General features: G+C 40.5%; 1 protein-coding gene across 4 annotated transcripts; it reads right to left on the reverse strand.

The window, feature by feature from the left end:
• Window positions 1-3,180: 3,180 nt before the first annotated feature.
• Window positions 3,181-23,379, reverse strand: CIMAP3 (ciliary microtubule associated protein 3). 4 transcript variants are annotated; one of them, XM_054448434.1, is made up of 6 exons: window positions 23,098-23,379; window positions 7,621-7,760; window positions 6,903-7,001; window positions 6,029-6,159; window positions 4,473-4,590; window positions 3,181-3,425 (listed from the first exon to the last, which is right to left on the reverse strand). In XM_054448434.1, exons 1-6 carry the CDS (start codon window positions 23,264-23,266, stop codon window positions 3,357-3,359), a joined length of 726 nt encoding a protein of 241 aa, XP_054304409.1. In that variant the 5' UTR covers window positions 23,267-23,379; the 3' UTR covers window positions 3,181-3,356. The 4 variants fall into 4 exon arrangements, with proteins under 4 accessions (XP_054304409.1, XP_054304427.1, XP_054304418.1 ...); XM_054448452.1 differs by lacking the exon at window positions 23,098-23,379 and adding an exon at window positions 8,002-8,495; XM_054448443.1 differs by lacking the exon at window positions 6,903-7,001 and having other exon boundaries at window positions 23,098-23,304.
• Between the last annotated feature and the right edge of the window lie 778 nt (window positions 23,380-24,157).

A 24,157-nucleotide genomic window follows, 5' to 3' on the forward strand; every position in this document is an offset into this window, starting at 1 on the left:
CGCATAAATTTTGTTATCTGGTTCTTGGTGAGGATGGCTAGAGGGACATCATAAAAAGGATCAGGGACAAACACTCAGGTGGCTGATGGGTCTCAACGTATGAAGCAAAAAACTCCTGCCCTTCATGGGCTTTGTACGTTCCTTGGATTAAGCATCCCTTGGGGCAGGTCTAAAAGTGGAGATAGAGAAGTGAAAGATGCTATCTCAGAGGTTCCTTAGGTCTCTAAGAAAATTAATATAATTACTGATTTTTAGAACTGTAAAAACCTATGAGAGATTATAAAATGATTTGCTTGGCTGGGTGTGGTGGCTAATGCCTGTAATCCTAGCACTTTGGGAGGCTGAGGTAGGTGGATCATGAGGTCAGGAGTTTGAGACCGGCCTGGCCAATATAGTGAAACCCCATCTCTGCTACAGAACACAAAAAATTAGTCGGGAGTGGTGGTGCGTGCCTGTAGTCCTAGCTACTCAGGAGACTGAGGCAGGAGAATCGCTTGAACTCAGGAGGCAGAGGTTGCGGTGAGCCAAGATCGTGCCACTGCACTCCAGCCTGGGTGACAGGGTGAGACTCTGTCTCAAAAAACAAAAAAAAATTATTTGCTCAAATTAAACAGTGAGCCAGAAAATTTTAGTGGTTGAGAGCATTCTACTGGTAGAAGAAAATGAAATATAAAACTTCTGAATCATCGTGGAAGAGGAAAGAAGGGAAAAACAGTGCTGAAACGAAGCAAGCAAACATAGAGCACAAAAGACAAAGCATAACAAGGTAACAAAAACCCAAATATATTACATATGACAGAAATACTGACAGATAAGCCTCCCCTATCAAAACCCAAATATTAATGAATCTCAACATAAAGTCCTTTCCTATCACTGTAGGGTTGGGTTTATTTCCCCTCTAGTGGAACTAGAATGGAAGCCCAGGCTTGACATCCTGCTAAGACCCCAGAGGCCTTAGTTTCCCTCCTCCCTGCTTTGGACATCTGTCCGTGTGTAGCATTCTTCCCAGCTACAGCTTCCCTCCAGTTCTCTGAGAACAGAACTGATATAGGGGAATGTTCAGAGCTGCTTGTTTCTATGTTTAAAAGAGGTTATGATGATGCTTTGAAATGTTTTTATTCTTTTAGAATGTATTCCACCAGCCGTCAACAACTGGTATAACTGACCTGTGACACCCAGAAGTGAAGGCTTCTGTGCTAATATTGGCAGAGGCAGTGGCAGTGGTGGAGAAGGTGGCAGTGATGGGGGAAGTGATGGAGAAGGCGGCAGTGATGAGGGCAGTAGGGGAGACGGAGCTTTCTGTAGTGGTAAAGCAGATGGCATTTATAGTAATCCCGAAGATAATAACAAATTCTACTGGTGTGTGGAAGGCAATACCTTTCACCTCAAGTATGCCCAAGGTTGGAGCAGAACTGTTAAGTGTTGCAACTGGCCTTAAACATACTCATAAAATCCTAGTGTCACAGATTCTGTTGTCTGCATGTCAAACTACATCCTCCAATATGTCATGTAGTCTACATATTATATAAATCTGTCACATTGGAAGCTTTACCCCACTAAAACAGCATTATGATAAAGCTTAACTCTATTAAGACCTAAAAATACTATAAACTCCTCGGACCAAGTCTAGATGTAAAACAAATATGGCATGGTATGTTTTAGTCTTCGTGTTCATTTGTACTTTATTACTTTTATATACAATGTAGCACTTTAAAGGACCCTGAAGGTTAACTGAAGCTATATTAGAATTTTATCTTTCATCAAATCAGATTACTATTTTAGAGAGTTCCCTTCCCTGGGAAAAGCTTTGAGCGTCTATGTACCAAACAGTGTGAAAGATGTTCTATCCCCACCCCCACCCCCATCAATATCCTCCAAAGGGACCTAAGACCTTGAAGCAGAAAAAAAAACATTAAATGCTAAATTATCACCTCTAAAAAAATCTGCACATGTGGGTACAAAGGAGAAAAAGGAGAGAGGTGTGCAGGAGAGGTGATAAGAGTTAATCCTGACGTATCTCAAGTCATAAATACTTCTTGATAAGATAACAGAAATCATTAAGTCATCAGATTAAAAGAAGTGTGTATATTAGGTATGTTCTTGCTGAGGTATCTTTATCATTATCTTAATATATCCTCTGTGATTTCTCATAAAGACTTTTCTGTCCTTCACCATTATTATTTCAGAAGACCTTGGCCTTTAAGGAATTAGGCACCCCCAGCATCATATGGCCAGGAGGCTTCACCTCTTGCTAGCCCTTTCCCCAGCTAACACTCATCAGGGGGTGGCCATGAGGGTTACAGTAGGCTCTCTTGCAGCCACTCGCAGCTTCTCAATCTTTGGTGTCCAGACACATGCAGGCTTATCACCTTTCTGGTAATTACAAAGAAGCCTAAGTGGGTACAAAAGGACCCTCTTATTAAAAGATTAGATCATATTTAGTGCCAATCCTGAACAAACTATATACGTGATTATTTCAGCTAGTGCTGGAAGGAAAGGGGTCTACCTCTCAGGCCTGAGTGTCTGGGTAAGTATTTTAAATGTAGCTGCTTACAAGACAGTCTGGGGCTATAAATGTTATGATCTTTATAACCCCAGAATGACTTGTAAGGTTCTAGGGGGTCATTCAGATTGGACGGCAAACCCAATCCACTAGCTGCCCTGGGGAGTCCTCCTCTGACTTCAGGCCAGGCCCAAGGACTTAGTAGATAAGTCTATTTTGATTCCTGCCATATCCCCAGTGCTTACTGCTCTGCTCAACACATAGTAGGACCTCAGTATATATGTTGACTCACAGACTAAATGGATGATGTCATAGGAAAGGGGCAATTTTTTGGTTTTTGAGTTTTATGTCAATCTGGGAAAGTCAACCAAATCAAGACCTTCCCACTCCACACTGAGGAACACAACTGGAAGAGCTCCAATACATGTTTCAATCTGCCTTAAGTGTTTTCTGTATCTAGCAAGCCCAAATCCCATCCAAACCCTTGATATGTATAGGCTAACAGCCTCCTATGACCAGGGCTAGTGGTAGAATATATAAAATTGGGTCCTGGGAATTAGAACTAGAGGGCAGGGGCCCACAAATATTTCACTAAAATGAAATCACCCAACTCAGCACCCAACAGGAACCCACAGACCCAGACACGCACGCGTACACCACAAGTCAGTAGACGGAGATAGCACTGTGCACTAGTCTTTATGTTCTCATACAGCAGCTATAAGCCCCTGTCCCTCCTTGGGCTCCAGGCTGCCAGACAAGAGGGCCACAGTAATGCAGAAGAAGAAGAGCAGCTCTGTCCTCAGTCCTGGAGAGTCTGTGTATAAGAGGAGCACATGAAGGTAGTCACAGCTGCTCAATTATAATACAGGCTTAGGTAGGCCACACGGTTCCGATGCTTTCTAAAGTCTTTGTCTGTGGACAGCTGCAATGAAAGAATGTTGTCTAGATCAATATTCTAATGAGAACCCTCTGCCTCTGGTCTTCCCAGTTACGCAAAAAAAAAAAAAAAAAAAAAAAAAAAAACTGTACATTATAGAGGTGAATCCCAACTCCATAGTAATCTAGCCTTGGTGATTCTCCCAAAATTTGTATGTACATCTACCTTTTATTATCTTACTATAGTGTATACCATGCTAGGAATTATTTACTACTTAGTAAATCCTCAAGCAGTTGGTGGGCTTCTTGAAGTCAAGGACTACATGTTTAATTCTTGAGTTGTTACCCATAGGCCTTAACGCAATAATGTTAATACATTTGGCATTTAATAAATGATTGTAGAATTAATGAAAAGTTCCACTAGGAAAGAAAAAAAGCACCTCTGGAATTATGATAGCTAACAGATTGAACAATTACTATGTTATCAGGTACTGTGTTAAATGATTTTCCACATTTTCTTTATAACCTTATTGGATTGATTCTATTGCAATACCCATTTTACAGATTAAAAAACTGAGGCTTAGAAAAGTCAAAAGATTTGCTCAAGATTACACAACAAGTAAATACTGCAGCTAGTATTTGAATCCAGGCAGTTTTGTCCCCAGAATCCATGCTCTTAGCTGAATTCTCTATGGCTCTTCAGTGATCTAGTACTCAAGGAGTATGTTGGAAAGAGCAATGTATTAGGAGTCACAAGATCTGGATTCCAGTTGTGAAACCTGCACAAATCACTTAATCCATCTGGGCCTCTATTGTGTAGGGATATTTCCTCTGTACCTACCACAAAAGTTATTTAAGGATCAAATAAGAAAACGTCACTTTTGTTTAGTCATATATACCTTTAAGAATCTAATGAAATAGTGTAATTCTCCAAAAAGTTCCTCACATTCATATACACACAAAATTGTGCATATAATTTTTTGGGACCAAGGACTTCCTGAAGTTCATTCACAGACCCCTAATTAAGAGTCCCTGATACCTATGAAAGTACTAGATTGAATAAGAGTCTTCTGCAGAAGTCCAATCTTATTACCTCAGCTTTTAGGGTTCTTTTCTGTAGACATGGAACCTGAGCCCAGTCTGGAGATCCAAATTTCATTGGCCAGGCAATTTTTGGCGGTGGCTTCTTCTCTGGGTTGTATGCACCAGGGCTAGAAATAAAAATACAAGCATCATGTCTAATGAGTTAGTGACCATACACAAACTCCATCAGTACCAGAGCCGTCCCTGAACTAGGCCTAACCTCTTGGAAAAAGGCAACAGATTGATTAGCTTTTTAATTAAGCATGGGATTCCTTTACCTGTTAATGTATTTCGAGTTAGATGTTAGCGTTAAACATCTAACTTGACAAACTTGACATCCAGTTAGAGCACAGATCGACTCCAGATTAAAAGATATTTCTGTACCTCAGTATCTACAGCTGAGAGACAAGAAGGTCCTAGAAGCGGTGGGTGATGAAAGAGATCTAAAGCAGTGATGAATTAGTACGACCCACAATTTAAAGTTGGTGATAAAAGTGCAGTGATAATCTATCTGCAATGTAGGCAAAGCAAAGCAAAGCCAGTTAAATTTTCTTGACAATGGGGTCATTTAAAAATTGTCTTTGTTCATATACACTTTGTCTTTTGGTGTAGACTCTTTACTGTCAGGAAATAACGGACTGGACATGGGGGGTCAAGACTCAATGCTTCTACTTCCTTAATGCAACTTGAGAAAGTTACATTCACTCTGTGATCCTTGGATTTCTCATCAATAAAAGAAAGCCCTTGATCTTTCGCCCTACAAGTCTATACATTCTGAATAGCTTCCTAAAGCATTGAGAGTAAAACTGTTGGCCTGCAAGGCCTATGTGCTCCAGCATGTCCTCCATTTCTGTCTCATTTCCTACTTGCTCACTACACTCTAGCCATGCTAGCATGCCTTTTTGTTCACGTCAAATTCCTCCCCAATTTATAGCCTTTGCACTTGCTGTTCCTTCTGCTGGCAATGCTTGGCCCCCAGATTTTCACAGGGCTGGCTCAGTCTTGTCATTTAGATCTCAGGCTAACTGTCATTTCTTCATCCCTTTCTAAAGTAGACTCCGGTCCATCACTCCCTATCACATTGTCATCCTGTTTTACCTTCTTTGTAGCCTGGACAACCTACTTCCTGGTTTGTCATGGCTACTGTCTTGGTAGAATATTAATAGGCCCCCTTTTACTCTCAGAAGTGTCATGGTTTGACTAACAAATTATATGGTCACTCTATCACTACTGATATTTTCTTGTGTATTTGCTTGTGCTCTGTCTGGACTCTAGAATGTAAGCCCCAAGAAATCAGGAGCCTTGTGTGATGGATTTACTGCAAAATCTATCGAACCTGCAAAACTGCCTGGCATATTAATAAAAATTCGTTGAATGAGTAACTATGATTCTACATTCTACAATGCCAGAAATCTGTGAGACAATTGATTACATCTCTGAATGGTTCCTTATTTAACTGGGATGGTTTGGATCTCATCCCTTCTTTATGTGCTTCTTTTCTTATTACATACTTCGTTTCCTCCTATTGCCTTTTTGTTGAAGTGCACCAAAAGAGAGGAGACATACCTGGGATAGTGAGTGTCCTTTGGGTAGTTCTTAAATCGAGGCACCAAGACATTAAATGGAGCAAAATTTTGTTTGTGTTTTTCCTGCTGAGGACTTACTTTCTGGTACATGCCTGCATGAGGTGTCATTTCCTGTTTCCAAGAAAAAGATCATTATGTTACAGAGTGATATGTATATATATACACATAAAGCCTTCCAGGTAGAAAAAACAGAATCATCCTCTTTCTGTTCATAAATCAGCTATGGTTCAGCCACCTCAAGCTACAGAAATAAGTCTTCGGTAGGTAGAAAACCGAGATATGGGTGTGGTTCAGCTACCTAGTGATACATAATGTATAGGTTGTAGAAATAAATCTAGGATGGGTAGAGAACCAAGGCAACTTATCACAGTCACTACCCTTAACACCTCACTCAGAGATTTTTAGAGATAGTATCTCTGCTCCTTAAGCTCAAGTGTCAGGAAAATATCGTCCAATAAGAGATTAGGATCCCCTACTGAACTTTAGACTTGAAACCCAATTACACAAAAGGGTGGAAAAGTTGGAATTTGTTATTTAACTGACAAGATAATATAATGTATATAAACACAAGCTTCGAATGTTTAACCTCAGGCATCTCAACACTAAAGCCCTGTGTTGGGACCATTTCTTCAGTAAATTGTTTTTCACTGTCCCCAATACACTCACATGCATATTTGCAACGTTAATGCCCAAGCTTTTCAGATAGGCTTCTTAATAGCTTTTGCTTAAATGCCTACTTTTCTTTAATTTCAGGGCATATTCTTTTAGATCACCCCCCTCTTGCTCTCTGCCCTTTGCACTCCTGTGCAAATGCATGCAACAATGTGGATAACACTAAAATCCCAGCACATTACCTTCTGTATTGGCTTAAACCTCACAGCTGTTCTGGCTCCCAAAGTATATCCTTTTATACTGGTTGGGATCTTAGATAAGTCGTATGCCAAGCCATATCCCTTTGGGTGGTATATTAAAAAACAAACAAACAAACAAAACCAAAAAAAAAAAAAAAAGAAAAAACAACACATAGTCAGAGAACATCAGGGCCATCGAAATGGAGTGAGCTTAGCATGTTCCCATCTGAACCTTCTCTGCAAGGGATTATTCTTTCTTGTCTTGACTCCTTTGAGGTCAAGACCACAGAATTACACAAGCAATACAGGTAACTTTGTAGAGGGGTGTGGCTGGATACGTAGACTATAGGACATTGCCATATATTCGAATGAATCAGTCTTCGGAGCCCCACAGAGCCGAACTTACTCTAATGCAACTGTCAGCCTGAGGTTTGGAGGAATGGGAGGGTAACTGGCATTGGCTCAGAGGCCTTTGGAAATGAGGAAGCAGTAGGGATTATATGAAGCTAGGGCTTGCGTGAGTGCAAGGCGGGGAGCAATAATCCTTTAATCTCTGGCATTGGCTGAAACAGCTGCTTGCAGAAGAACAGAGCGCTTTCTTATGCTGGGACTCTGGAGATCTCAAGTCCCATAGAATTTTTTCTTTTACGAAACTTGGAAACTTGGCTATCCCTCAATAGCCGGGGAACTGATGAGCATCTAAGGGGAGGTGAATACTCACATCTGAAAAATAACACCCAGGCCCTCTGTGGGGTGATCCCCTAAGAGGGACAAACTTGTTCCCAATCAAATTTGGGGGATGGAAGTGAGGAAAAAGTTTCCTCTGTTGACATGTTCCAAAAGGGTAGTTATCCGCAGCGTCTAAAATAAAGAGGAAAGGTTCCACGTGAGGGACGGCACCTGGGTCTACACGTGAGCATGTTCCGGGAGGGGAAGGTCGGGGAGACTGAGCAGAGGACAGGGTCCAACCGTGCGCTTACAAAACCACACGAAACTCCATGGAGGGGGGCGAATTGCACTTCCTCCCACTTCGTCTTTCCCAGCTTCCCCACCCTTCCCCCTACCTGTCCTCTACTCTAGGCTTCTCGGCAGCCCTCCTCACCTGCTTTGCTGAAGCACATCGCGAGCTGCTAGGGCTAGCACCTGTGTACTGCGTTGCCAAGGAAACGAAGGCTAGTCCCGTGATTCCCAGCTGCGGAGCGCGGGCAGGGAGAGAGGGCCCGAGCGCGCCTGCGCGGCAAGTTGGGGGCGTCCACCGAGGCGCTACTGGGGCAGGAACCCGCATCTTGGAGCCCAAAGCCCAGGGGATTGTAAACTCAGTAGCTGGGCTGCGGGTAGAGGGTTTCCTGGATTCGCGGCTGTAGGGGCTGCAGGGTTGACGGGGCGACAAATAGCTTTGGAAGCTGGGCCAAGAGGAAAGCGCTGTTGTAGAGGGAAGGACAGTGGGGTTCAGAACGTCCCGAAGTCCGGGCCACCAGCAAGTAAAGTGAAAGTAGAAAGCCGCTGCAGCGTACCGGGGTGGGCTCCCTGGGTAACGCCCCAGCAGAGGAGTAGGGGGCGGAGTTGAGCTGACAGCTAGTTCCATATTACGCCCTTAGACCATTTTTCCTTTTCCTCAAGCCCCTCCAATCAGGTTGCCCATTCTATCCCGGGGGGCCGTGGGGAGGGGGCGCGAGGTTTTAAAAGAACTGGAGGCCTTGCGTGGACCAGGTAGAATGCCACGGAATCAGAGAAGACTCTAATAGTTTTTTTTTAGAAGTTGGGGCAATCAAATTTCTAAGCCCCAGTTTTCTCATCTCTAAATTGGGAATAAAAATTCCTCTATATAGGATTGTTGAGAGGCTCAAGATGACAGGATTAAAACAGTTCAGAACGTGGTACTTGGTGGTGACATACAACAGGTTATTATCACTGAAGATAATAATAACCGAAGAAAAAAATATCAGAGTGTGTTTTGTCTCTTTTGCGTTTGTCGTGGATATTAACACTAGCTTGTTTTCACTAGATTTTTAGGATGGCTTTAGGAGTTGTTCAGGTGTTAGAGGTAACAGAACACCCAGTGTGACTCGTCCATACTTTGACCCTTTACAGGTGATGAACCTGGAATCCACACATACTCTGCGTTAGCACGGCCTTCAGGGATGATTTTTATAGATCTAAGGTAGACTTTCCAAAAAAGGTGACAGTGACTCCCAGAGGGTGTTTTGGAAATTTGTGGAAGATTTTTGCTTGTTAAAAATTGTTGGGGTGTTGTTCCTGGTCAACAGGCTAGGGAGGCTAGACATCCTACACTGCATTGCCCAGGCATACAGTGAATTGTCCCATGTCCCACATGACATTCAAATATGTCCGGTTGGACTCTACAAAAATAATTAGTAGTAGTTATATATATTAACATTGTGAAGAAATTTATAGGAAATAATGCAGAAAGCCCAGTAATATAGAAGGTTGTTATGAGGAGCCAAGCTTAAATGGAATAAAGATAGGGTCTGAAAATTATTGTATAATTTACTCCAAGCATTTTGTCTACTTAAAATACAATTGCAATAATACTGATAGTAAATAAAATGTAAAGAAATGCAATCACCCATTACTTAGTGATGAGGATGTTTTCTAAAATGTGTCATTAGGCGACTTTGTTGTACGAACGTCATAGACTATACTTAACACAAACCTAGATGGTATAGCCTACTACACACCTAGGCTTATAGTATGGCCTGTTACTCCTAGGCTACAAACCTGTACAGCACATTACCGTACTGAATACTGTAGACAACTGTAACATGATATTAAGTATTTGTGTATCTAAACTTACCTAAACATAGAAAAGGAACAGTAAAACTATGGTTTAAAATTAAAAATGGTACACCTGTATAGGGCTGCTCCATTGTAATTTTAGGGAGCCACCATTGTATATACGGTTCATCATTGATCAAAATGTCTTCATGTGGTGTATGACTGTATTGGTATGGATTTGATGATTTTTATTTTCATTAATAATTTAGGTAATATTAACATTTGTAGGTATTAATGTGCTTTTTGAAAATAATGTTTACATTATTTGTGACATGAAACATATTTCGCAAAGTATCTTGAAAATGTGGTAATCCATTCTTACTTTGGTAGACTGGTTTGCTTCAGACTAATTCTCCAGCTGAGAACAGGTGAATTGAATAAGTAAAATATATATGTTTGAAGATATCAAAGATATACCCAGAAAGAAAGAACATTCAGAGCCAAAATCTCAGAGAGAAGAGAAGCCCAAAGTGGTGAGTTCAACCTTGGTGCTGCTGTTCCATTGGAATGCTTGCTAAATAAAAAGCTGGCTAAGAAGCAGAAGATTTGAGCAGAACTTTGGTTAGACAGCCTCTGAGAACTCGAAAACAAGATTTAGGTTGGCCATGGAGAAGGGGACACTGGAAAACACAGTTTGAAGTTTAAGTCAGAACTTCAAAGAGATAAACCCTAGGAATAAGGGTAAACAAGAAATAGACCAGCTGTCAAAAAACCCTGAAGTTCAGCTTTGCACCAATTCAGTTCCCAATTGCATTAAAGTGAACCACTTCTACCCTTATTGCATGTAATAAACAAAAGTAAGTATTTTCTGAAGATATCATCCAGAGACTCAACTAATTTTTACAATTTTTTTCATGCAAAATGTTTGGCATTTGATATAAAACAAGAGCTTATAATAAAAGAGAGTACAAACAGACTCACAGAAAAATCCAGATATCGGAGTCATTAAACATGGACTTTAAAATAACCATACTTGGTTTGAGATTTTGGAGAAAGCAACAGGACTGCAAGGTGAACATAGAGAAGCGAAAGAAAGCAAGGAAATAACATAAAGCAAATGCTTGACTTCTTAGGTAAGAGGCTAAAAGAAAAAGATCAGACTCTAAAAACAAAGTCAATGAAGATCCCAGTATACTCAAGGAAAGAGAAATTTCCCATCAATCTCTGTTCATACTGCCAATGTGATCAACATAACTTAACTGGGCCTATCTACATCCTGATTGATGCAAAATTTATCAACTTTTCAGTAAAGCCAGACTGAACATCGTATAGTCAAAGACAGACTGTCTATATGTCATGTGTATCTCCTGTATAACCATCTGTGTAATGATAACAGGCTAATGCAGAATTTCAGGTAGCTCTAAGAAATGCCACGATGCCAGTTTTTGAATGATGACCATGCATAAAGGAACTCATGCAGGTGTCTGCTAGTACCAGGGAATACTCAGACAAAGTTTTATAGTGTGGCCAGTTTTGATGAAGACCTTAAGAATTCAGTAGTTTCCATCATGCACATTTTATAGTATCAAGAGGATGCCAGATGTTTATGGAGACTGTTATAGCTTTATGAGAGACAGTTAATGGCTTTTCTCACTTGACTGTCTCTGAGGACATATAAGAATTATTATTATTCCAGGGAATTACTTCCTCTGTTGCAATGGTCTAACTTAATGAGGATAAGTAGATTCAATTTTTGGTATAATGTTTTAAATAGATTTGTCTCATTTTAAAATTATTGAATTAAATAATAATCAATTCAACACAGAGGATAAAGCTGATTACCATATTTAAGAAATTAAATGACAAGATGAATTTAGAAACAATAAATGAATCAAATAAAATTGTAGAAATAAAAAGTATTATTGCTGAAAATAATAATTCAATGTATGAGTTTAACAGCAGATTAGAAAAGCTGAAAAAAATGAATGAATGGACTTCCAGTTCCAAAGTAGCAGCATAGAAGCAAACTGGCTTCACCCTTTGCCTCCTCTAGAAAACCAAAACCAGATATACAGCACTGGGATTATCACCAACAATATCCCAGAATTCAAATATGAAAACAGTTGCCAGGGCCACGAGAAGTGAAAAAATTCCAGGCAGATGGTAAGAGAATTGGACTTCCACATCTGTGGCACCCCTCCTGCCATTCTGCTCAGAACAAGCATGTGGAAAATTTTCCTCCAGTTCAGTTTCTACATTGGAAAAAGTGATATTGAGATGGACAACCAGTTTTCCCACTATCTTGGGTTTCCTGGCAGAAGATCTGCCCCTGCCTTAACCCACAGGAAGCATCACAGTGCCTGGGGGGAGAAATATACCTGAAAACAGACAGAGGCAAAGGGAGGAGGCAGGATTACCTAACCAGCCCTGAAAACTCTGTAACTCAGCTAAAGGAGATGCCAAATCAGAGTGGCTGTTCAGCAGCGCAAAGCTGTAGGAAGTTCATCCCACAGGTCTCCTGGGCACAAACCCTAGCTGGCCTTCTCACACTAAGAATTTATCTCAACAAGGGATATCTCAACAAGGGGTTCCACTTTTGGCTCCAAGGCTGATGCTCTTGCTAGGTCTCAGTTTGTGGAAAGAGAAAGGGACCAAGGAGGCAAGGCCTGAAAGTTGGACACATCATTTCCACTCATGTACAGAACTTAGACATGGCCACCAGGATATGGTATTCTTAGCTGGCAGTTTTTTTCTTTCAGCACTTTGAAAATGTCATTATGCTTACTCCTAGCCTGTATAGTTTCCATTGAGGAATCTGTTGCTGGGTGAATTGGGGATTCTTATATGTTATTTGCTTCTTTTCTCTTGCCGCTTTTAGGATCTTCTCTTTCTCCTTGACCTTTGAGAGTTTATTCCTTGGGGTAGTCTTATTTGAGTCATATCTGTTTAATGTTGTCAGACCTTACTGTACATAGATGTTTATATTGTTCTCAAGTTTTGGAAAGTTTTCTGTTATTATTTCTTTGAATGAGATTCTACCCCTTGCTCCTGCTCGACTCCCTCTTGAACACCAATAATTCTTAGATTGGGTCTTTTGAGGTAATTTTGTATATCTTGTAGGAAATTTTCTATGTTTTTTATTCTTTTTTTTCTTTTACTTCTCTGTTTCTTTTCTTTTCTTTCTTTCTTTCTTTTTTTTTTGAGACAGAGACTCACTCTGTCACCCAGGCTGGAGTGCAATGACCCAATCTCAGCTCACTGCAACCTCCTCCTCCCATGTTCAAGTGATTTTCCTGCCTCAGCCTCCCAAGTAGTTGGGATTACAGGTGCGCACCACCACGCCCAGCTAATTTTTGTATTTTTGGTAGAGACAGGGTTTTGCCATGTTGGCCAGGCTGGTCTCAAACTCCTGAGCTCAAGTGATCTGCCAACCTCAGCCTTCCAAAGTGCTGGGATTAACAGGCATGAGCCACCTTGTGTGGCATCTGTTTATTTTCAAATAATCCATCTTTGACCTCACTGATTCTTTCCTTTCATTGATCCATTCTGCTGTTGAGAGCCTCTAATGAATCTTTCAGCTCAGAAAATTATTTTCTCAGTTCCATTTTTAAAAGTTTTAAAAATTATCATTTAAATCTCTTTTTAAAATTTCTCTGATAAGTCTCTGAATTGCTTTTCTGTGTTATCTTAGAGATCACTGAGTTCCCTTAAAACTGCTATTTTGAATTTCTGGTCAGAGAACTCACATATCTTGTCTCAGTAGGGTCAGTTGCTGGTTCCTTGCTTTGTCCATTTGGGGAGGTGATGGTTCCCTGTCTGCTTCTGTTTCTTGTGAATGTACATCTGTGTCTTGGCATTGAAGTATTATTTATTCCAGCCTTCTCTGTCTGGCTTGTTTTGGTTTTCATTGGATATATTTACTAATAGATTCTTTACTGCTAGGTCACTGCCTCCTTTTGAGCTCCAGGTGGTGCCCTAAGCCCAGATTTGCCTCAGCTCTAGTAAATGATTGGAGCCCTGCCCTTCCTAAACTGTCGCCACTTTTCTCTCTGAGATTTTGGCTTTGCATGTTCTTTCTTTCTTGGTATATCTTTGATATCGTCAAACATATATATTTTAGTTATTTAGTCCAGCCTTTTCTACCTGTTCTCAGCTGGAGAATTAGTCTGAAGCAAACCAGTTTACCGATGCAAGAAAGGATTACCATATTTTCAAGGTACTTTGTGAAATATGCTTTATGTCACTAATAATGTAAACATTGTTTTCAAAAAACACTGTGATTACCTACAAATATTAATATTATCTAAACTATTAATGAAAGTAAAAATCATCAAATCTATACCAATACAGTCATGCACCACATAAAGACATTTTGATCAATGATGGACTGTACATGCAATGAGAATGACAGACCAGGCCTTCCAGCTCAGAATTGCCTACTTCTGGTTGTGAGGTTCTGAACATCAGCAAGAGGGCTGATTGCAGATGCCTGACATTTATTTCTGACACTCCCCAAAAGAAGAAGGTACCAAGGCAATGAATAAACAGCTAAGATTTGACCAGAGTATCAGACAGAGAGTGCTATAGTACAGTGGGGGAGTAAAGATGCATCTGTGGTCATGGGAAGTCCAGGAGGGCAGAATGGAGGCACCCTTCCTCTGCAGCCTCTCCTTCCCCACCTGAATCAAATCTGCTGGGAGTCAAGAGGGACTTCCCATTGTGGAGAAAAGGTAAGCAGAAGATTCCCACCAGTCACCACAAACACCTACAGTCCTTACAACAGGAGAATACCACAGTCCTCATGAGCCCTGGAGTCCAGTTTGGAGATGTGCTGGGAAATCACACAGCTGCATTGCCCCAGATTAGGAGCACAAGGGTATACACCTCACCCCTCTATGAGCCAAACTGCTGCAGCGTGGAGCCGTCTTGAGACCAGAGGTACTTCTGGAGTGCTTCCTCCTCTGGGGGCCAATAGCCACTGCACCTCTCCAGCACTGCAGCTCCATCTTTATTCCACAAGCTTCCACTGGTGGTTGAAAGTTGCAGCCCTAGCAGTGTGGAGCCTGATCTAGGATGGGCTGTGATGCTGGTCGTGCACAGCAGGGAAACCAATTCCCACTGCTTTCACCCCCAGCCAGGGGAATAGCCTAAAAGTTCCATCCAGGGTGAACCTGCCTTCAGGCCAGCCAAACTGCTGTGCACCCTTCCCCAAACAGGAGAGACTCTTAAGCCTCTGAGCATCTGACATGCTCCCAGGCCAGTGGAGTGGCTATGGGCCTGCATCCAGGGCCTGAAAAACAGCCCTGAGATGCCCTACTCACTGCAGACAGGCCCTTGACCTGTCCAGTGCCCGTGTGCCTACAATTAGAGCTTGAGAAACAGCTCCACAGGTGGCACCTGGTACAAATGCCTCTGGGCTGGTGGAGCAAATATGTATCTATGCCCCAGGACTGAGAAATTCACAGGCTGCCCCTGGAGGGCAAGCCCCCAGGCCAGCTGAGCAGCTGTTTGCTCATTTTCTGGGCCTCAGAAACTGTCCTGTGGGTCACCTCCTGCAGACACATCCCTAGATCAGCCAAGCAGCTATGCACCATTGTCCCAGGCCCAAGAAGCCGTCCCACAGGCCACCCCTCCAGACCAGCTGAGCAGCCCTGTGTCTGTGTCTCAGAAAAGCCCTGTGTGTACCTCCAGACCAGCCAAGTAAACCTTGAACCTACATGCCAGACCTGAGAACCAGCCCCACAGATCACCTCAAGCAGAGATACTCCTAGGCCAGTTGAGCAGTCCTGTGCCTACGTCTCAGGCCTCTGAAAAATCCCTGTGGTCTACTGTCTGCAGAAATGCCCCCAGTCCAGCCAAGTAGCTGTAGGTCTGTGTCCTAAGCCACAGAAATAACTTTATAGGCCTCCCACTGCAGACTCATAACTAGACCAGCCAAGAAGCCTCCTGACCACAATCCAGGCCTGAGAAACAGCCTGATGGGCTACATATGACAAACATGGCCTTAGGGCAACGAAGCAGTCATAGAGCTGGGTCCCAGACCTGAGAAACTGCTGTGGGTTGTCTCCAGAAGACACATCCTCAGGCCAACCAAGAAGCCAAACAACTGCATAACAGCCCCACAGACTGCCCAGGCAGGCACACCTCCAAGTAACCACATGCCCATTCTACTAGCCAGAATAACAGCCATGTGGCTCCAATCCTGGTGAGCCAGACTCCAAGTTGGCCAACCCACCCTATGCACACACATGCCCCTGACCTGAAAAACAGCTTAGTGAGCCCACTCTGACAAAACTAAATCATCATTGCCACCAATTCTCTTAGCTTAAGCCACTGAGGAACTCTCAAATGCCATCATTGTGGTTTATAGCTGGTCACTACATAGAGAACACACTACTACTCCACCTAGAACAAGGCCAATGCACCCTCCCTGAACTGACATCCTAAGACCTGTTCATATAATAAGTCTTTCTTTATGAAACCTACTGCATAACATTTGAAGAGATGACTTTCCTGTCGGATGTGTAGAAATCAGTTTAGGGACACATCAACATGACAAAGCAAGAAAACATGTCACCACCCCACACCAAAAAAAAAATTCTCCAGTAACAGACCCCAATCACAAGGAAATATATGGAATGTCCCCCCAAAAAAAGAATTTAAAATAATAATATTAAGGAATCCTAGTGAGATACAAAGAATGCAGATAGACAATTCAATGAAATAAGGGAAACAGTTCCTGATTTGAATAAGAAATTTGACAAAGAGATAGATATCATAAAAAAGAACCAAACAAATCCCAGAGCTGAATAACTCAATGAATGAAATAAATAAATATACAATTAAGAGATTCAACAACAGACTAGACTAAGTAGAAGAAACAATTTCTGAACTTAAAAGACATGTCCTTTGAAGTAACACAGGCAGATTAAAAAAAAGAAGAAGAAAGAATTAGAAAGAATGAAGAAAGATTACAGGATTTATGGACATCATTAAGTCCATACTATGGGCATTGCAAAAGTGAAGAGAAAATGTGAGAGAAACATATTTAAATGAAATTATATCAAAAAACTTCCCAAGTCTAGGGAAAGAGACAGACATCCAGGTTCAGGAAGCTCAAAGAATGCTAAATTGATTCCACCCAAACAGGTCCTGAGGCACATTATATTCAAAATGTCAAAAGTAAAAGACAAAGAAAGAATTTTGAAAGCAGCAAGAGAAAAGTATCAAGTCACACACAAAGGAATGTCTATTCAACTATTAGATTAGTAGCAGATTTCTCAGCAGAAACCTTATAGGGCAGGAGAGAATGGGTTGATATTTTCAAAGTGCTTTGAGTTTTCAAAGTGAATAGAAAAAACTGCCAGTCAAGAATATTATTCCCAGTAAAGATATTTTTCAGAAATGAAGGAGAGGAGAAGAGGCCAGTTCATCTCCCATGGGTCCCCACAACTGCTCATCACCAGACAAGGAACCCCTGGCTTGGGCCCACAGCACAGACCCTCCATCCTGGGCTGATTGCACTGAGAGATTGCTGAACTGCATCTCTTTGGTGTGGAGCCCCCAGGAGACAAGCAAGTAACCCTTGGCCACAACCACTACTAAGATCTCTTCCTCTGCTGCCTCCATGGTGGGGAAGAAACATAAGCACTGAGATCACCCCAGAGCTGCAGTGGGCAACTCAGGAGTGCCAAGTCACAATCTACAGCCAGCACTGAAGCGGGAGAGGAACTCTGCAATTTCAGAGCATTGAAAAAGAAAATGCTGCAACTGTGCAGAAACATAGGGAGCTGCATAACCAAGCAAGAGTCTACTGACTGACCGATAAGCCTAAGTGCCACTTGCTGGATCACACCCCAAAGCTTCAACACCAAAAATACCTCACTAACAAACCTCCCTCTGAAACCAGAGACAAGAAGTCAGCTTCAAATAAAGGCCCTGCACAAAGCCTCAGCCTGGTGAAAACATCCAGAAAAGAAGTATAGTGATTGTACTCAATCTACACTGCAGTTAAATGAACACCCACAGACAGAGATGAGAAAGAACCAATGCAAGATCTCTAGTAACTCAAAAGGCCAGAGTGTGGTATATCCTCCAAATGACCATACCAGCTCTCCAACAAGAGTTTTTAACCAGGCTGAACTGGCTGGAATAACAGAAATAGAATTCAAAATATGGATAGGAACAAAGATTATCGAGATTCAGGAGGATAGCAAAACCCAATCCAGGAAAAATAAAAATCACAATGAAGCAATACAAGAGCTGAAGGACAAAATAGCTGGTATAAAAAAGAACCTAATGGATCTGACAGAGCTGAAAAACAATACAAGAATTTCACAATGCAATCACAAATATTGACACCAGAATAAACCAAGCTGAGGAAAGAATCTCAGAACTTGAATACTGGTTCTCTGAAATAAGACAGTCAGACAAAAATGAAGAAAAAAATGAAAATGAATGAACAAAACTTCTGAGAAATATGGGATTATGACTGGGGGTGGTGGCGCACACCTGTAATCTCAGCACTTTGGGAGGCTGAGGCGGGCAGATCACCTGAGATCAGGAGTTCAAGACCAGCCTGGCCTACGTGGTGAAACCCTGTCTCTACTAAAAATACAAAATTAGCCAGGCATGGTGGTGCATGCCTGTAGTCCCAGCTACTCAGGAGGCTGAGGCAGGAGAATCACTTGAACCTGGGAGGTGGAGGTTGCAGTGAACCGAGATTGTGCCACTGCACTCCAGCCTGGGCAACAAGAGCAAAACTCCATCTCAAAAAAAAAAAAAAAAAAATATATATATATATATATATATATATATATATATATATATATATGGGTTTATGTGAAGAGGCCAAATTTACGAATCATTGGCAGCCCTGAAAGGGAGGGGAAGAAAGCAAACAACTTGGAAAACATGTATCAGTATATCATCCATGAAAACTTCCCCAACCATGCTAGAGAGGCCAACAGTCAAATTCAGGAAATAAAGAGAACTCCTGCAAGATTCTACACAAGAAGATCATCCCCAAGACACAATCATCAGATTTTCCAAGGTCCAGATGAAAGAAAGAATGTTAAAAGCAGCTAGAGAGAAAGGTCAGGTCACCTACAAAGGGAACCCCATGAGGCTAACAGGGGACCTCTCCACTGAAACCCTGCAAGCCAGAAGAGATCGGAGGCCTATATTCAACACTTTTAAAGAAAAACAATACTCAACCAAGAATTTCATATCCAGCCAAATTAAGCTTCCTAAGTGAAGGAGAAATAAGATTCTTTTTAGATAAGTAAATGTTGAGAGAATTCATTACCAGGTCTGCCTTACAAGAGATCCTGAGAGGAGCACTAAATATAGAAAAGAAAGACCACTACTAGCTAACATAAAAACACACTTAAGCACACAGACCAGTGTACTTGTAAAGCAACTAAACAAACAAGCCAACTTAATAACCAGCTAACAGCACAATGATAGGATCAAATCCACACATATTAATACGAACCTTGAATGTAACTGGGCTGAATGCCCCACTTAAAAGGCACAGAGTGGCAAGCTGGATAAAAAAGCAAGAACTAATGGTGTGCTGTCTTCAAGAGACTTATCTCACAAGTAATGACACTCATAGGCTGAAAATAAAGGGATGTAGGAAAATCCATCAAGTAAATGGAAAACAGAAAAAAGGAGGAGTTGCCTCTTAATTTCCAACAGAACAGATTTCAAACTCACAAAGATAAAAAAAGACAAAGAAGGGCATTACATAATGGTAAAGGGTTCAATTCAATAAGAAGGCCTAACTTTCCTAAATGTATATGCACCCAATACAGAAGCACACAGATTCATAAAGCAAGTTCTTAGCAACCTGCAAAAAGACATAGACTCCCACACAATAATATTGAGAGACTTCAACACTCCACTGACAGTATTAGACAGATCACTGAGGAAGAAAATTAACAAAGATATTCAGGACCTAAACTCAACATTGGACCCAATGGATCTGATAGACCTTTACAGAACTCTCTATCTAAAAACAACAGAATATACATTCTTTTCATTGCCACCTGGCACATACTCTAAAATCGACCACATAGTTGGACATAAAATAACCTCAACAAATGTAAAAGAAACAAAATCATACCAAACACACTCTTAAACCACAGCACAATAAAAATAGAAGTCGAGACTATGAAAATTGCTCAAAACTATGCAATTACACGGAAATTAAACAATATGCTTCTGAATGACTTTTGGGTAAATCATGAAATTAAGGCAGAAATTAAGAAGTTCTTTGAAAATAATGAGAACAAAGATAACAACATACCAGAATCTCTGGGACACAGCTAAAACAGCGTTAAGAGGAAAATTCATAGCATTAAATGTCCACATCAGAACATTAGAAAGATCTCAAATTAACCTAACTTCACAACTAAAAGAATTAGAGAAGCAAGAACAAATCAACCCCAAAGCTTGCAGAAGATGAGAAATAACAAAAATCAGAGCTTAACTGAAGGAAATTAAGACAAAAAAAATTCAAAAAATCAGTGAATCCAGGAGTTGGCTTTTGGAAAAAATAATAAAATAGGCCACTAGCTAGACTAATAGAGAAGAAAAGAGGGAGGATCCAAATGAATACAATTAGAAATGATAAGGGAATGTTACAACTGATCCCACAGAAATAAAAACAACCATCAGAAACTACTGAGAACACCTCTACGCATAAAAACTAGACAACTTAGAAGAGATGGATAAATTCCTGGACACATACATTCTCCCAAGACTGAGCCAGGAAGAAATTAATTCCCTGAATAGGCCAATGAGAAGCTCTGAAACTGAATCAGTAATACATAGCCTACAAATTAAAAAAAAGCCTGGGACCTGATAGATTCACAGCAGAATTCTACCAGAAGTACAAAGAAGAGCTGGGACCATTTTCCTACAGAAATGATTCCAAAAAATTGAGGAGGAGGGACTCCTCCCCAACCCATTCTATGAGGCTAGCATCATCTTGATACCAAAACCTGGCACAGACACAACAAAGAGAGATGGATATTCAAATGCAAAAGAACGAAACTGGACCTCTGTCTCTCATCATATAAAAAAATCAATGTAAGATTTATTAAGGATTTAAATGTAAGACTTGAAACTATAAAACTACTAGAAGAAAACATAGGGAAAACACTTCAGGACATTGGTCTAGGCAAAGACTTTATGGCTAGACATCAAAAGCACAGATAATTTAAAAAATAGACAAATTGACTATATTAAACTAAAAAGCTTCTGTGCAGCAAATGAGGCAATCAATAGAGTGAAGAGATAACCTGTTGAATGGGAGAAAATATTTGCAAAGTATTCATAGACAGGGACTAATATCCACAATATACAAGGAAGTAAAACAATTCAAAAATAAAAAACAAATAAAATCTCACTAAAAATTGGACAAAAAGCATGAATAGGCAATTTTCAAAAGAAGACAAAGAAATGGCTAATGTGTATATGAAAAAAAGCTCAACATTACTAATCATCAGAAAAGTGCAAATTAAAACCACAATGAGATACCATCTTACCCCAGTTAGAATGGCTATTATTAAAAAGACTAAAAATAACAGATGGTGGTGAAGATGTGGAGAAAAGGGAACTCTTATATATTGTTGGCAGAAATGGGAATTATTATAACTACTATAGAAAACAGTATGGAAATTGCAAAAATCTAAAAATAGAACTACCATATGATCTAGCAGTATATCAAAGGGATACCTTCATTTGTGTGTTTATTGCAGCAGTATTCACAATTGTAAAGATATAAAACAAACAGATGAATGGATAGAGAAAATGTAGTATATATACCCAATGAAATACTATTTGGTTATAAAAAAAGAGTGAAATCATGTCACTTGTAGCAACATGGATAGAACCCGAGGTCATTATGTTAAGTGAAATAACCCAGACACAGAAAGACAATGTCACTTATATGTAGGAGCTAAAAATGTTGATCTCATAAAGGTAGAGAATAGAGAGTGGAATGATAGATACTGGAGGCTGGAAAGGGTGAGTGGTTGGTGGGGCATGAAGAGAGATAGGTTAACAGGTACAAACATACATTTAGATACAAGGTGTAAGTTCTGTCATTCAACAGCAGAGTGACTACGGTTATTGATAGCAAATGGTATATTTCAAAGTAACTGGAAGAGAGGACTTGAATTGTTCCTAATATATAGAAGTGAAAAATACTCAAAGTACTGGACACCTCAGATACCCTGACTTGGTCATTACACATTCTATGCAAGTAAAAATATCACATGTACCCCATAAATAGGTAAAATATAATGCATCAGTAAAAAAATAGCATATTTACACTCTCTTCCTCTTTTCATTTCCATGGCTTGTAATTTGTCTAGGTATTATTCCTATTTCAACTAAAGCTACTTACCTTTTTCTGCTATCAGAAACTGGTAAGTCTGGAGTGTTATTAGTTCTCCTAACACTGGTTTTTGTTCTGGTGTCCACTTATAACTCTATTCTTCTATTTTCCTAAACTGCTTGTATGAAAGGACTTTTGATCTCTTAATTCTAGACTAATTCATTATACAACATATGGTGCAAGAATCTGACTACTTCATTGTCTCTAAAGTAGTTACATCTAAACATTTATATACTGAAATCCATATTATTTTGTTAGAAATTATTTTTTCTCCTTTACTTTATAGTTAGGGCATTATACCAAGTTGTTTGTGAAATTATATGTAGTAGGTTATGTCATCCATGAATTAATTCTAATTTTAGGATAATAAATAAAGTGTTATAAAATAATCTACCACTCAAAGCAAGATTGAGAATCCCTGTCCAAGAGAATAGAGATCTCTATTCTGGAGAAGAGAGAAAGAGAGGAGGAAAATATAATTTCTATATACTATCTTCCAGACTTTCTTAAAACCTACATCTACCATCCGATGGTAGAGGGATGAACAAAGGCTTTGAAATTTCTCAGCACTGGCTTTCAATAAGTATTAGTCTGTCATTGACTAGCTATGTGACCTTGTGGAAGTTACTTAAACTTCCTAAGACTTGGTTTATTTATAAAATGGCATGAATCATTTCTTTCCTCCTAAGGATGCCATAAGAATTTCGGAGCTAACACAAGGACAAATCATATACAGTGAGGGACTAACCTATATTTGGTATTTAACAAATATTAAGGCACTTCCACTTTACCACCTCCATGCCCAGGGCTGCAGCTAGCTCCAAGGGTATCTTTGTGCAGATGAAGAAACAGTGCAGGTTTATTAAGATGGGAGCTGGCCTTTGCTGAAGCAAATAATTTGGTGAGTGGAACACTCTCTGCCTCCATCCAGAATCAGAGAACTTGTGTAATCAGAGACCTTGTGAATATTCTACTTCTTTCCAGTTAGACTCCAATGCTAAAAGGATGAGTTTTCATACATCTACTAGAGTCCAAGAACATGATTACCATTACCAAAGTTCCAGATGTATGGCTGTCTGATCCATGATATGGTTTTGTTGCCTCTCAGGCTCCCAGGTAAAGAAGATAGCATGGACCTTCTGGATTTCTCAGTCGTTCTGGGCAAGAACAGGTCCTCAGGGGAACTTCCAGTAAGCCTGGATCTCTCATGTATTATTTCCATGAGTTGCCACTGTCACATGGGGACTTTAACCAAGAAAATGAAGGGTGTAACTAAGACTGGCTGCTAAGCAACAGCCCCACACTGGAAGTCCCTCTTCAAGTCATTGTGACATTGATTTGTGCAAGGCAGCATTGTGATTTAAAGAGAGCCAGAGAGGCCTAATTTTTGAGAATGAGGTCCACTAATTACCAGCTCTGTGATCCTTGGCAAGTTGCTTATCCTCACAAGGTCTTGATTTTCTCACCCTGAAACCTGGGGACAATACTCACTAAGTAGGAGATAACCAATATAAAGTACATTGCCTGATGCTTGAAATATTCAGCTTGGTTTTTTTTTTCTGTACAGCTAAATGTTTAATAAGTCAGTACTGAAGGCATCAGGAGGCACGAAATATGGTCAGGACACCGCACAGCAATGATTGGGATGCAAGTCATCTACAGGCTCACCACCATTTGTCCTTCCTGGTAGAGAATGGACAAGAGACTTTTATAAATTTATGTCCTGTTTTTTAGCCTATAGTGGGAAGGCAGAGAATTTCTCTTGTATGTGACTCTTTTCAGTTGCCTTCAAATCAAAATAATACTTATTTTGAGGTGGCATATTCTGGTCTCTTACATTGTATTCAAACAGGTTGCTGCTACTTCTCTATTGTCATTAATCTTTTTATCATCTTCTTATTCCTATTAGCACAGTCAGGGCATAACATGCTATCTTCTATGCCTGGGGATGGGAAATTGCAGGCAGGTAACAAGAAGAGAGAATTCATCCTCCTGTGAGTGGTAGCACCCAGGACTGACCTGCATGAAACTGCAGGCCTACCCAACCCTTTATGTCTGCTGAGAGAAGTCTGCCATGGACCACACACCACCTGACATGAGGGGTCAGCTTGTT

This window comes from Pongo pygmaeus, chromosome 1 (genome assembly GCF_028885625.2).
Source record: "Pongo pygmaeus isolate AG05252 chromosome 1, NHGRI_mPonPyg2-v2.0_pri, whole genome shotgun sequence".
NCBI lineage: Eukaryota > Metazoa > Chordata > Mammalia > Primates > Hominidae > Pongo > Pongo pygmaeus.